This window comes from Spermophilus citellus (assembly GCF_964194105.1).
Source record: "Spermophilus citellus genome assembly, chromosome: 2".
Classification (NCBI taxonomy): domain Eukaryota; kingdom Metazoa; phylum Chordata; class Mammalia; order Rodentia; family Sciuridae; genus Spermophilus; species Spermophilus citellus.
The window spans coordinates 175,921,210-175,935,568 of record NC_138183.1 but is presented as its reverse complement, the minus strand read 5'-3'; the positions used below and the strand labels follow the sequence as shown (position 1 = coordinate 175,935,568).

General features: G+C 43.2%; 1 protein-coding gene across 3 annotated transcripts in view; it reads left to right on the top strand.

The window, feature by feature from the left end:
* Nucleotides 1-14,359, top strand: part of FAT3 (FAT atypical cadherin 3) — a gene marked incomplete at its 5' end in the record, with an annotated part of 483,523 nt that overhangs the window by 428,674 nt on the left and 40,490 nt on the right. For all 3 annotated transcript variants that reach the window (XM_081281174.1, XM_081281175.1, XM_081281173.1), the window contains 6 exons: nt 130-519; nt 3,068-3,282; nt 4,601-4,738; nt 5,679-5,822; nt 9,003-9,200; nt 12,164-12,962. In XM_081281174.1, the coding sequence (XP_081137300.1) occupies nt 130-519; nt 3,068-3,282; nt 4,601-4,738; nt 5,679-5,822; nt 9,003-9,200; nt 12,164-12,962 (1,884 nt within the window). The remainder of the gene's footprint in view (nt 1-129; nt 520-3,067; nt 3,283-4,600; nt 4,739-5,678; nt 5,823-9,002; nt 9,201-12,163; nt 12,963-14,359) is intronic.

The following is a 14,359-nucleotide window of genomic DNA, read 5'->3' as shown; positions in this document are numbered from 1 at the left end:
TTTAAAATTCTCTTTCTCTCTTCTCTCTCTCTCTCTAAAAAAAAAAAAACTCAGCAAAACGTTCATATTTTAGTGCAGAGCATCTAGCTATGTTCTTGTCTCCTCACATTCTTGTGTCACCTCCCACAGGAATCAACAGGAAGGTTGTGTACTCCCTGGCGGACTCAGCCAACGGGTTCTTCTCCATTGACAGTTCGTCTGGCATCATCAGCCTGGAGCAGCAACTGGACCGAGAGCAGCAGTCTTCTTACAACATCACTGTGCGGGCCACTGACCAGAGTCCTGGACAGTCCCTTTCCTCTTTTGCCATGGTCACCATCACTGTCCTGGACATTAATGACAACCCCCCTGTGTTTGAGAGGAGGGACTACCTGGTAACTGTGCCTGAGGATACCTCCCCTGGCACCCAAGTCCTTGCTGTTTTTGCCACCAGCAAAGATATTGGCACCAATGCTGAGATTACATATCTCATCCGGTCTGGGAATGAGCAGGGGAAATTTAGAATCAACCCAAAGACAGGTGGGTAAATAGCAACCAACCGAGAATTCAGAACCTCACAATGTCCTGCTTCTCCCCTTCTTAATGGGCTCTTTTTCCTCCTCCTTCCTCCATTACAAGGAAAGCAGGTGTTCTGCTGGCTAAGTCTCCAGCACTCTGCTTCTAAGAAGAATACCCCTGCTAAATTTCAGGCTTCTTGCTGTGGATTTACTTGGCAAAACTTGACCCTAGGTTTGGCTTCAAGATTTCTATCAAGGAAGGCTTGGGAGGAGTAATGTCCTTCCTCTATGGACAATGTGCTTCCATGGAGGAAGCACACTGAGAAGAAGTAGTATTTGCATTCCGAGCATGAACACACCCATGTGTGTTTGTGTGTGTATTTCATTTGGATCATATCTGCTGGGAAATTATCCTAGAGATGAGCTTCCACCTGCCTCTGTCCATTAATGTAGACTGTGCTTTGTGGTCACTGGCCAAGGAGGACATTGGTCATGATCTACACCGGTGACCTGCAGGCTTTACCACACCAGCACCCCACATAGACTCTACCAGTTGGTGGAAATAGCACTGCATTTAAGCCCTGCTCATTCCTCCTGGTTAGAACATCATCGTTTCTCACCACACTCTTCAAACGTTAGAGGGGATGTGCAGCATCACTTAGGGAAAATGTGCCTAGAAGCCAAAAAAAAAAAAAAATACCCAAAATACAGCCCTTGGGCTTAATCTTCAATAGAGAGTTAATAAATTGTAGAGGCATTTTAGGGTAAGTAAAGAGGGTTATTCAGAAAAGGTGTTTGTATATTCTTGGAAGGCTAAGCATACTACTCTTGTGTTTTCGTAGAATTTGTATTTTTATTTGAAAGCCCTTTTGTGGATATTCTTATTTGTTAAACAATCCCCCTGTGGATAGGCAAGGTGCCTCACATTTTGTAGATAAGGAAAATGAGACTCTCACACCTTCCCACCTTTTAGCCTATTTCCCTCATCACCTGAGGAGTTATGTACCTGTTGAGAAGGTGGCAAAGAGGGTTCAACTCTCTTTGGGGATGGTCACCATATACAAATAAGGAGGTATAATTAGCAGCACTATTTAACATGGCAAATATGTCAGATTCCTCTTAACACATTAGGTGTTTCTCACATATTCCAAATAAGAAAAGCAAAGCTTCAGAGAGGTTACACCTTTTTCCCCCCAGTGTTCATTAGTAAATGGATTATCCCAGATATGAACTTGGCTTTTCCTGACTCTGGAATTCATGTTCTAACCTCCATATAATGTAACACTACCAACTGCTGGAACATCAAGCATGCAGGAGATACAGGTCTCACTTTTGGGTAGAAATATTGGTAAGGAATTGCACTAGCAGCTTCTCTCAGCAGTGCTTCTGTTTATTAAGGTCATTACTTCAAATTAAAATGTATGGGGACTTCCCTTATTTAACTGTGTTAGCTTTAATCTGTCTAGTTATGACCATGGTATATGAACACCATGGGGAAATGGATAAGTACCATTTAAATCTGGCATTGGATAACAAGACTGGGTTGCAAAATAAAGCAGGAGGGGTGGGAAGTGCTAGGAAAATTTAATTACAGGGACAAAGAGGCTCTGTGGTAGGTATGTCTACTATTTCTTACCTTAAATAGAAGTGGACTATTAGCAGTCTTAGTAACCAGAGAAGTCCTCTCTCTGGAAATGTGAATGGATGTGACCTTCTCCCTGTCCTAATGATTGTTTTCCAAGTGAGAGGAAAGTTTTGTTTTTGAGAACTGCTGTATGGGTAGTACAAAGACCATCTGCCAGTCACAGAGTATGCTAGATCTTCTCACCAGAAAGGGCTAGGTGAGGAGTGATGTAGCCCTTAAAGAGCCCTTCCTAGAGGTGGCACCTAACTAGAGTTTTCGGTTATTCTAATTGTTTAATTTAGACAACTCTATGACTTGGACATTATCATCTCTTTTCTATATGTAAAGACATTAAACTCACACTCAATATTTGACCACTGTCTGATTACCATGAAGATCCTTTTTCCTATGTCACTATGCCTTGAGATTTCTGAGACTTTTACCCATTTTGTGCCATAATAGTTTGAAATAAGCATTTCATAACTTGACAAAGCACCTTTGTGGTTAATTCAATTTCAGCTAAGTCTGCAAGTATTTACTTGCTGACAAGGAGAAGGATCATATGATCACATCTACACATCTCATCTCATTCTGGGTATACCTGGGTCCACCTGAGGAAATGGAAGACACTTACCAGGGATGGTTGCCCCTGTTCTTATTCCCTAGTTGCATGAGCAGATTTTCATGCTTCTTGAGAGATGTTCAGAAACTGTTGCAGGAACATGCAAAGATTTTTCATTTATTTAGTGTTGTGTTTGATGGATAGCTATGCTTTACTGAAAGCATTAATCAGATTTCTGGAATGCTTTCAGGGAGGCATTAAATAAATTCCTGAATATCTGAAATTCTTGGCTGGAGATGATGTTGTAAATATTACCATGATTATAGAATGGCTGACCAATGTTTTTCCCTAATCAAATCTAAAGCTCCCCATTTTTCTTTAAAGGGGGTATTTCTGTCTCAGAAGTCCTGGACTATGAATTATGCCGAAAATTCTACCTAGTGGTAGAAGCTAAAGATGGGGGCACCCCAGCTCTCAGTGCTGCGGCCACTGTGAGCATCAATCTCACAGATGTGAATGACAACCCTCCCAAGTTCAGTCAAGATGTTTACAGTGCTGTCATCAGTGAAGATGCCTTGGTGGGAGAGTCTGTCATTCTGGTAAGTGCCAGGGATGTCTAGATGTCTGAGACTATTATTACTCATTATAACGAAGACGTTAACAAAATCTCTGTTTGATTTTCTTCACTTTCCCTTTTCAGTGTCTTTGTGTCCCCACAGTGCTAGTCAGACACAAGCCTTTCAATGGTATCATCTCCAGTTTGTACATTAGAGTGGATTAGATAGATTAATTTATATCAAGGCTATAGTGACTTTTTTTCCCCATAGTGTATACTTTTTTAGGAAACCTAAACAGACCATGTAAAGAATTTTAAATAATGGTTCCTACTAGTATATAAACTTGGATGATAAGTTATTAGATAGCTTGAAGATTATTATTTTTTTCTTCACAGTATGGTAGATATAGTTGATTAAGATATATTGTACATTTCAAAATCACTGAGAATAAGTTTCAAATATTTGAGGTGATGGGTTGTTAATTAGCTTAAATTAGTCATTCCACATTATATCCATAAATCATAACATCACTTTGTAACCCATAAATATGTATGCTATAATTTGCTAGTTTATAATAAAAATTATTGGGTTGCTAAAGATAAACTAAACTTGGCTTACCACTACCACCACCCACACAATCACAGAGTAGGGCAGCTACAAATGGGCCACTCTTGGAGGAGCCCTTTAGGGAAGGAATTTTTTGTGATAATACTTAGAACAAGCCATGTGTTTGGAGAACTCAGGTTTTCTTATGCCACAATTACATTTTGAAAATGAGTTATCATCCTCTCTGGATCCTGGGTGGGACAAGTCTCTTCCACCCAAACATCTCTCCTTTGATTGCCCCAGCATCAGATGTAGGTGGCTGCAGCTCTCTACTATATACTTTAGAGGTAGACTTTCCAAGCCCTCTCTTGTTCCTGGATATTATAAGACTCTTCTAGTGCATTTAAATATACACATGAACAATACAGAGTAGTAGACAGTGGGCAGCACATTGGCTATGTGGTAAAAGGGAATATTCTTATACCTCCCTACATGGAAATGCATAGGTTTATAGAATGTATAACTCTATAGCAGAAACCACTATTTGCAGAATTGGGAAGGAATCATGAAAGCACTACCATTGGCTGACTTTGGGCTCTCACTGTCTCAAGCCTGGGGAAAATCAAGCATGACAAGCACCAGGTTGTAGGCAGAGGAAATTAGCAAAGAATGAGATGGGGCTCCACTGGGGCTTATCACTGCCATTGGTGAGCTGAGCTCCTAGGAATACTGTCAGTTCTGGAACTCTAAGAATAAAACCTTTCTCTGTCTCATGTGTTATGTCTTTTCTATGTTTTTCTTGGTTTCCATGAAGCTAATAGCAGAAGATGTAGACAGCCAGCCCAATGCACAGATTCATTTTTCCATTGTAAGTGGAGATCGGGACAATGAATTTGCAGTGGATCCTGTTTTGGGACTTGTAAAGGTTAAGAAGAAACTGGATCGGGAACGGGTAAGCTATTCAAGACCAACTCCTTTCCCATCCACACCTATGTCTCCACTGGAATCAGGGGCACAGGCTTCATGAGTATAAATAGCAAGGTTCTCTATTCTAAATATTTAGAATAAATAGGGATACATTAAAATGGAGTGTGGAGTATTTGGGTTAGACTTCCTGCCAATAATAGCAGCTGGCAATTGTTTATATATGGAGGTTTGAAAAGAAAGAGCAAATATGTGTCTTTCAGAATGGCTTAAATTTCAGTCCATCTGCAAGTGAGGGCAGAAAAGTACCTTCAGTGTTAGGATCCTGTGGCACTGGTTTCCTGAGTAACTTTAGCCCTAAGTGAGCAGATACAAAAAGATCACCTGAAAGAATCTAAGCCATAAAGAATGGTACAGAATATTCCTATGTCCATTAAATGTTAAACTGAGTTTCTAAACCTTGTCTTTTTGACCAAAACGTGTGTCTTCAAAGAGAAATTAAATATAGAAACAAGTGTCATAGTAGCGATGCTAAAAAGCAGATGGAATCTACAGGGTGTTGTATTTCCATACCTCCACAAATACTAAAACTAGTAAGTCAGACAGGTCAGGGGTGACAATGGTTGTGATGAACAAGGGCCCAGAGCTGTGGCTCTAACAGGGAGTGGTTTTGTCTCCCAGGGACACTGAGCAATGTTTGAAAACATTTTTGATTGTTAAAGCTGAGCAGAGCGTGACACTGGCTCCTGGTGGGTAAAGTCCAGGGATGCCTTCAACCTTCCTACAGCGTCCTCAACAGCAGAGAATGCTCTTCAGCTGCAAATGTTAGATGTTGAGAAACCTGGGCTAGAGAACCACAGAAAGGTGGCTGATCTATAACAAAGCAGAGTAGGAACCTGCAGTTCCTGAGAGCCCAGAAGAAAAGAAGTGCTGCTGTTTCTTACTGTCACCTCTTTGTGCCTTGGCAGGTGTCTGGATACTCACTGCTTGTCCAGGCAACAGACAGTGGTGTTCCTGCAATGTCATCAACTGCAACTGTCAACATCGATATCTCTGACGTAAATGACAACAGCCCAGTGTTTACACCTGCCAACTATACTGCTGTGATTCAGGTAAGCAGATCTCACTTGCCAGGCACTCATCTGTATGCATTCAGCCCACTTCCTGTGCTATGTTTCCCTCCCTGTCTTATTTGGTTTGAGTTTACCATAGATTAGGTAATTTATAAACAACAGAAATTTATTGTCTACATTCTTGAGACTGGGAAGTCCAGGATCAAGGCTTCATCCGATTCTGTGTCTGGTGAGGGTCTTGTCTCTGCTTCAATGCAGCTTTCTAGCTGTGTCCTCACGTGGTTTATAAAGCAAACAAGCTTCCTCAGGGCCTCTTTTATAAGGATGCTAATCCCTATCAAAGGTTCCACCTCTTAATACTATTGCATTGGGAATTTCATACCAACATATGACTTCGGGGAGAACATGAACATTCAGATCATGGCATTCATTTGGGTTTCTTATTATTTCTTAGTAGGTATGAAAAAGCCTGATTCTTCTACCACAGCTGATGAATAAATGTTGCTAAGAGGTATCCAGGACAGGGTTCTTTCATGTATCAGTTGTTTTATGTACACTGTCTATCCCCACAGCAACCTATAAAATAGGACGGTGGATTGACCTCCACCTGAGAGTCAAGGAGAGAAGGATTGTGAGGTTAAGTAGTTCACCAAGATCCTGGTAAGTAGTAGAGTCAGGATTTGAATTTGGGTCTGACTTTGGGGGGGGAAAAACCCCAACTCTGTAATGATAGGCAATCTTTAAGCAACTTTGTGCTGTTCTGACAGGGGAGGGAGATTGATAAGAACCATCTCATTATTCAGAGGGAGATTGGCATCAGGGTAGAGCTGCTACTCATTAAAATTAATCTTCCATGGGCAATTTGTTTAGCCCTTTAAATTCACCTGCGTCTAAAACTTAGACTACAGGATATAACTTACAGCTTGTATTCTGCTCTCAGAGAAAATGAATCTTCTTCCCATTTACTTTTTATTCAGAAGATATTTCATGAGCACAGTTCCAGGTGCTGAGCTTCCTTTACCTCCCCATATTTTTAGAAGCCGGAGACCCAACCTAAGCTGGATCAACCCTGACATACTGTCAGTGCAGAGGGCTTGGAGGAGACAGAAATTTAACTGGAGAATCATCTCTTGCCTTGTCCAGCTTGGTATCAGAATTGCCCCCAAGGGCTACCAGGATTGCTAGCCAGGGCTTTGTGGGTAGAAAGTAAGGTGAGAGTGGCCACATCTTGAGGGACACTTTGGGATGACATCGAAGACTCTGAGTCTGGCCACCCTCAGCAGGCTTCCTCAGCCCCCATGCTGCAGAGCTGTCCAGGGATCAGAGCAAGCAGCTACCTGCTGGTTCCAGCCCCTTTGTCAATGGAATCCTTTCCTTTGGAGAGGAAGTTGCATTTCCTCTTCTCCCTTGTTTTTCTCACCAGCTGTGCATGCTGATCACTCTCCTGCTTCCACGAAACTTCACCCAGGCCTGTGCCTTCCTCCATGTCCGTCTCAGATTACTCATCTCCATGACCATTGCCCCCCATGGCACTCTTTCCTCTCACAGTCTCTGCTTGCCTCCCCCCACAACAAAATGGGCTTTGCCTACTCATAATTCATTTTATGACACATATCCATGGCTTGGCAGACTGTTTTCAAATGCAGATGGCAAGTCGGTCTGGGAGTGGTGGTGGGGTCCCCTCTGCAGGGCCTGTCTGTGTCTTTGTGCACCTTTCTTATCCATGTGGTGACCCCGAGGGCACACATTCTTTCTCCCTCTCTCCCTCTATTCTGTAGAGGAAATGGCCTTTATAGAGTGAGCAAACAAATCAATAAATCTCCTGCTTTGTGTGATGCTGAGTATGTTGTTCATGGAGAAGAGTAAATCTTCCCTGGGCTGAGGTTTCTCCATGATGGGTTCCAGAGGGAAGCTATGATGACCAAGAGGGCACTTGAGAAAAGGAGCAGGAGACCTTCGAGGTTCTATTGCCTTCCTCTTTCAAAACACATGCCTTCCAGGCTGGGGCTGTGGCTCTGTGGTAGAGTGCTTGCCTGGCATGCGTGGGACCCTGGGTTCAATCCTCAGCACCACATAAAAATGGAGGTATTGCATCCATCTACAACTAAAAAAAAAAAAAAAAAAAAAAATTAAAAAAAAACATGCCTTTCTTTCCCCAAGCCAGAATGATTTCTTTATTCCAACATATGGTTTTTATAAGGCTAATTTGGCACACAAAACTTGAGTGGGCCTGCCCTCCACACTGCAGCAGCGTATCACTATCTCCATCTCTGCAGCTCAAACCCATTTAATCCTTGAGTCGATGCCATCAGGAGGCAGGAGCCAACAAAGCTGACTTCAGACCCAGACCACGGTAGCACTGAAGTCTAAACAGAGGGGGGCAAGGAAACCAGTGCCTGTGCTATGGAGGATTTAGTTTGGCATTTTCAAAGAGAAGATAACTTCAAGAAAGAAAGGCAAAGAGTCTTTGTTTTCTCCTTTTGCGGAAAAGAGTGAGGGATTCTGCAAGATAACACTTACAATATAGCATCAGGGTTTCCAAAGACTCATGATGCAATGATTCCCTTTCTCTTTATTTTCAAGTTGAGGAATATTCCATCCCCCTTCTCTCTTCTAGAGAAACATGGCAAAACTGTATTCTAGGGTGGGTTTTAAAAGCTTCATCTTCCACCTGGACTGTGCTTTTGCATATTGACTGGGAAATTGCCAGCATGTCCCCTTAAAACATCCAATGTTGTGACATTGTGTCACAGTGTTGGACCTCAGCATATTCGTATTATGAGTGTGAAGAAGAGCCTCCCCCACAACCCCACCAGGAGAGATTTCTCCTGGCCTGAGAAGATCTCCAGTGTTGCCACCAAGACTGGAGAGAGCCATGTAAATGGGAACAATCCCAGAGGTTTCCTGATAAATGCTGGGCACTTTGACCTGATGAAGGACAAGGTGCACCCCACACTATCCTGGGAATCTATAAGCCGGTTCCACATGAGGACTTTGTGTTCTCATCTACAGAGGGCTATCTTGTGAGGCAGACACTGATGGAAAGAGGATGCTTGCCAACACCATCATGTTGAGAAGGCAAGAGGATGTCACAGGGAACCCCTTCCACTAAAGCCCAGTTCCTAGCTTTTCACTCACCACCAGCGATGAGGGATTTTAAAAAAAATGTGAAGAGAAGTATAATTTTTATCTTCCTTTTTATCCTTTACTCTTATGCAGGAAAATAAGCCAGTAGGCACCAGCATCTTGCAGCTGGTGGTAACAGACAGGGATTCCTTTCACAATGGGCCTCCCTTCTCCTTCTCCATTTTGTCGGGAAATGAAGAGGATGAGTTTGTGTTGGACCCTCATGGGATCCTTCGGTCAGCAGTGGTCTTCCAGCACACAGAATCTCCAGAATATGTGCTCTGTGTCCAGGTATGGCCTCGTTCTTTGTCCACATCAGGCTGCCTGTCTCTCTGTCTTGTTTCACTGCCTGTCGGTTGGCTTTTCTTTGTCGAACAAGTCAACATAATTCATTACTGTGAAGGAATGTTCCCTTTTTAATCTCAAATTCAATTTCACACCAATAAAAGCGACCTGTGTGTGTGAAATTGAACAGGAAGGAAAGGAAGCTGGCTGGTTCAGGAAGGACGTTTCTGTAGGTTGAGCCTGGCAGACAGTCACTTCACCTAAGTCGGCATTCTAAGACTCTTGGGATTGTAATTAACCCCCAAAGAAACTCATTGGTTAAAGCTTGTGGCTCTATCCTGAGTATTGTTTGCCACATTACCCTACTGGAGGAAGCTACCAGTCACTTCCTTAGTGGAATTGAGTCATAGTATGTCCTCTGCTTGCCAGGCCTCCCTGGTGTGGCAGGAGGAGACCAAAGACTCAATTGGCACTAGCCTTCCAGGATCTCTCCTCCAGGTCATTGGCCTGTGTGAAATGAAATGGGACAGATAGGCAAAAAACAGAGGGTATGCAAAGGATATAAAGGGGAGCAAAAAAAAAAAAAAAAACCAAGAGAGAACACAAGAGTTCCCCCATGTGAACTGTGACAATACTCAGATTTGGATTCCATCAGTAAAGTTGAGTGACTTTTCAACCCACAGGTGCCCACAGAGAGCAGCCCACACCAAGTATGTATAGTGGCAATGATAAAAATAGCAATCCTTTGTATTTGTATAGATTTGAGTAGATGTTAAGGGCTGAAGGTATAGCTCAGTCATAGTATGTGTGAGGCCCTGAGTTCCATTCCTGGCAACACACACACACACACACACACACACACACTACATGTTATCTCTTTGGATAATTTATACCTTGTCCTACTCCTTGAAACCATCCAAATTAATAACTGCCAGCTCTGAGCATGCCAGTGAACTCTTCAGTTGCTGCCATTCTTTTAACAATTTATATCACAGTATAGGGACTCAAGGCCCAAAAATGTTTTCCAGTGTCTTCTCACAGCAGGGAGTACATTGTTTCCATCTTCTGTCTAGTTGTTAGAAAGCAGATACCATATCTCAGGCTTTGGAATCCCTGTAGCAGGCCCTATCCTCCTAGTACCTTGAAATAAACTACCACCAGAGCCCATGTTTTCTTCCTTTATAAGGTCTCTGGGTGCCTCAATGATGCTCCCTTTGCCATCTTATTGCCCCATACACGTACTATTCTATTAGAGCTTCCTAGGTAATTCCTCTGCTCATTTTCTTCTAACTCATCCCTCCTGGGTCAATCATTCCAGTTCAATTATTTGTTTTCTTAAGTGAGAGATGAACAAATTATAACCCTTTGGCCAAATCCTGCCCTCAGCCTCTTTTTTCTAAATAAAGTTTTATTGGATGTAGCCTCACCCATGCTTCATGGCCACTTCCAGGCCCTAAGGACAGAATTAAGTGATTGTGATAGAGACCATATGACCCACAAAGCCTAAAGTATTGGCTGTCTAGCCCTTTGCAGAAAAGGTTTGCTTACTCCTGCCCTCAACTAATACTTTAGCTGTAAACTAAAACTCAAGCACTACAGTGCTTGAAAACTTGGGCCCTGCAAGCCACATTCTACCCACAAATTTCAGATTTTGAATTTCAGGGTTTGGGGGTAGATAACACCTTCCAGTCCTCCTCTGACCACAGGCCCATTACCCTGTTACCAAATACCTAGCAGCTTCATGCCTTCTGCCACCTTTCCAGCTTCTGACATTGGAACCTCTGGCCTGGAGTTCAAACTTGTCATTGATATTTGAAAGCTCTCCACTGTTTGACTTTAAGTTCATCTAATTTGCCAAAATTATCTCTTCCTATAGGAAGTCTCCAATTCAGCATCTCTGGTTCACATTGCTAAGCAAATAGATAATGAGGGTGACATTAGTAATAAAAATAGCAATAATCATGTGAATTATCAAATTCAAAATATTTCTATGTGTTAAGCCTGTGCTAAGTACTTTACAATCACTCTCTTTTGGTCTCCAGCATACAAGAACCCTGTGAGATACATACTCCTGTTTTACTCAGATTAAAGAGACCAAAATTGAGGTTCAGAGAAGTTGAGCAACTTACTCAAAGATGGATATGAAATGAGTGGCAGAACTAAGATTCAAATTCTGGCCCGTGTGATGTCCAAGCACTTGCTCTTACACTGCCTTCCACATGCAATGATACATCTCCCCAGATTCCATTTAGCCTTTGGCCCCACAATCTCAGATACCCACCCTGTGGACCCAGCCCCTGGGACTCTTCCCTTCTTCCGAAGCCTTACATCACTGACTGCCTCCACATTGCATGTGGCAGGAGTTCAGTAAAGATCTTCTGTCAGTGGGGCTGTTGCAGCAATGCTTATGTCAAGAAGAGAAAGGGTTTGATATTTTGTTGTTGTTGTTTTGGGGGTCTAACTATTTTTCCCTTTGGTGTGCTTTTTTTTTTTAATTCACTCTGATATAATTCCCAGTTAAATAAAATGTCATTTCCTAAATGTACAGAACAGTGGCATCTGGTCCAATCCAAAGGAAAGAATCCACCAGAGAACAAAGATCCCTTTTCCAACTGGAAATACCATTTTATGAAGTTTTCCCTGTGGTTTCTGTCCACAATGAAAATAAGGCCAGCCTGTGTGGGCATGCTGGGTCTCATAGCACCCCCATCCTCCTTCCCTCTTCACCCCCACCAGCGTTGTTGTATTGACACATTTTATTGTCCATAACAGAGTGCACATATGGGGATTGAAGGTGATAAATCATTCCCCTTACTTAAATGCAGATCCTCAGCATTTTACACAGTCATGACAGGAGATTGAGGAAAAAACAAACTCAGTTAAAGGTACAGACATCTTCTGAGGGTTTTTTTTTATAACTATGATTTTTTTTCTCAATTCCTTGTTTTTCTGCCTCTTGGTGGCCCTAGGCAAAGGACTCAGGAAAGCCACAGCAAGTTTCTCAGTCCTACATTCGCGTGAGGGTCATTGAAGAAAGTATCCACAAGCCCACTGCCATTCCTTTGGAAATTTTCATTGTCACCATGGAGGATGACTTTCCTGGTGGGGTCATTGGGAAGATCCATGCCACAGATCAAGACATGTATGATGTACTCACGTTTGCACTGAAATCAGAACAGAAAAGCTTGTTCAAAGTGAATAGTCATGATGGAAAAATCATTGCCCTGGGTGGCCTGGACAGTGGCAAGTATGTTCTTAATGTGTCTGTGAGCGACGGACGCTTCCAGGTGCCCATTGATGTGGTCGTGCATGTGGAACAGCTGGTGCACGAAATGCTGCAGAACACCGTCACCATCCGCTTTGAGAATGTGTCCCCTGAGGACTTCGTGGGATTGCACATGCATGGGTTCCGGCGCACCCTGCGGAATGCAGTCCTCACCCAGAAGCAGGACAGCCTGCGTATCATCAGCATCCAGCCCGTGGCAGGCACCAACCAGCTGGACATGCTATTTGCAGTGGAGATGCACAGCAGTGAGTTCTATAAACCAGCCTACCTGATCCAGAAGCTGTCCAATGCCAGGCGACACCTGGAGAATGTCATGCGCATCTCAGCCATCCTGGAAAAGAATTGCTCGGGCCTGGACTGTCAGGAGCAGCACTGTGAGCAAGGCTTGTCGCTGGATTCCCATGCACTCATGACTTACAGCACAGCACGCATCAGCTTTGTGTGTCCACGTTTCTACAGGAATGTGCGTTGTACCTGTAACGGTGAGTGTAGTATAGAATTCCCTGCCACCTCTTGAAATTTTAGGAGTCAACTGGGTTATCATTTCTTCAAGGCATGCACTCAGTCACTTATTCAACTGAATATTAATGGACCACCTGTTATGTGCCAAATAACCATGAAAGATTCTGGAACTGCAGGAGAAATAAGAGAAGTCAGCCCTCACTCCCTTGTAAGTTTAGCCTAGTGAGCAGCACAGACAGGCAAGGCCAGCTGATAAGCATGGTTAGATAGAATACAATGGGGGTTGGGGACAATGAGAGGGAAGTTTTTCTAAAAAGAGTGTCCTACAGGCTGAGATAAAGATCAAGTAGGAATTAGGGAGGGGAAGGAGAATATTCCAGGCAGGGACAGCTTGTATGAGAAAAGCTTAAAGGCAAAAGAAGAACCCACATGGAGGAGACAGAAAGAGCTTTTCTCTTGCTAGCAGGAGGCAGCAGTAATGACAAATGAGATTGTAAAGCGGACCCAGTGATCACATGAGGGCCATTTGCCAGGATGAAGAATTTATAAATTATCCCAAGGCACTGGAAGCCATTGGCTGATTAGAAGTGAAGAAGTGACAGGATCAGATCTGTCTTCACAAAGGGCAGCAGAGGGGAATGGATGAGATGGGGTCAGGGCAGAGGGAGGGAAACAAGTTGGGAATATGTGGCAGAGGGTAAAGGCAGTTCGATTGCTTCAGTGAAAAACAGGGGCCAGATGTCCAGAAGCACAGTCAGGGGATGGATTCAGCCCTAAGAGCCACAAGGACAGAATGGTTCATGTTAGTTGATGTGACTACAGTCATTGAACCTTGACCTTTAGTGGTCAAAGGCCATAGCTGCACAGAGTCGCATGCCCACAGTGGTCAGTGAGAAGAATTACTCTCTCTTTTTCCTCTCCCTGATATGTGGAGCCATAAATTCACTGCTCTCTTCTAAGAAAATTGCACCCAGAGTTTTTCTGTCCAGTGTGAACTTGATCCACAGGAACTGTGGCCAGAAGGAAGGCCATTTGTAAAACATTCCTGTAGGTAATTGGGGCCAGACAGTGCCCCTGGCCTCTTTGCTTGGAGGAAGTTCTTGGTTGCATTTTGGAGAATAAGCTTATGAGAGGGAGGACCTAGGGATCACAACTGCCTCCGACAGATATTTAAGACAGTCTTAAAGCAGCCCAGAAAGGTGCCAGGCATTCACTCAGTGGTACCCAGTAAATTGTTTGCATTTTTATTAGGTTAGATGCAGTGATGACCAGACCTGTGAAATATGTAAATTCTCTGCAAAGTGACTTGAAGCACCCATGTTAGGTAAAATGCATTTCTGGCAGATGTCACCACCATTCAGAATTTATGAATGCCAGCTGTGCAGGTCTTATCTAAATTCCCTTTGCTGGCAAATTG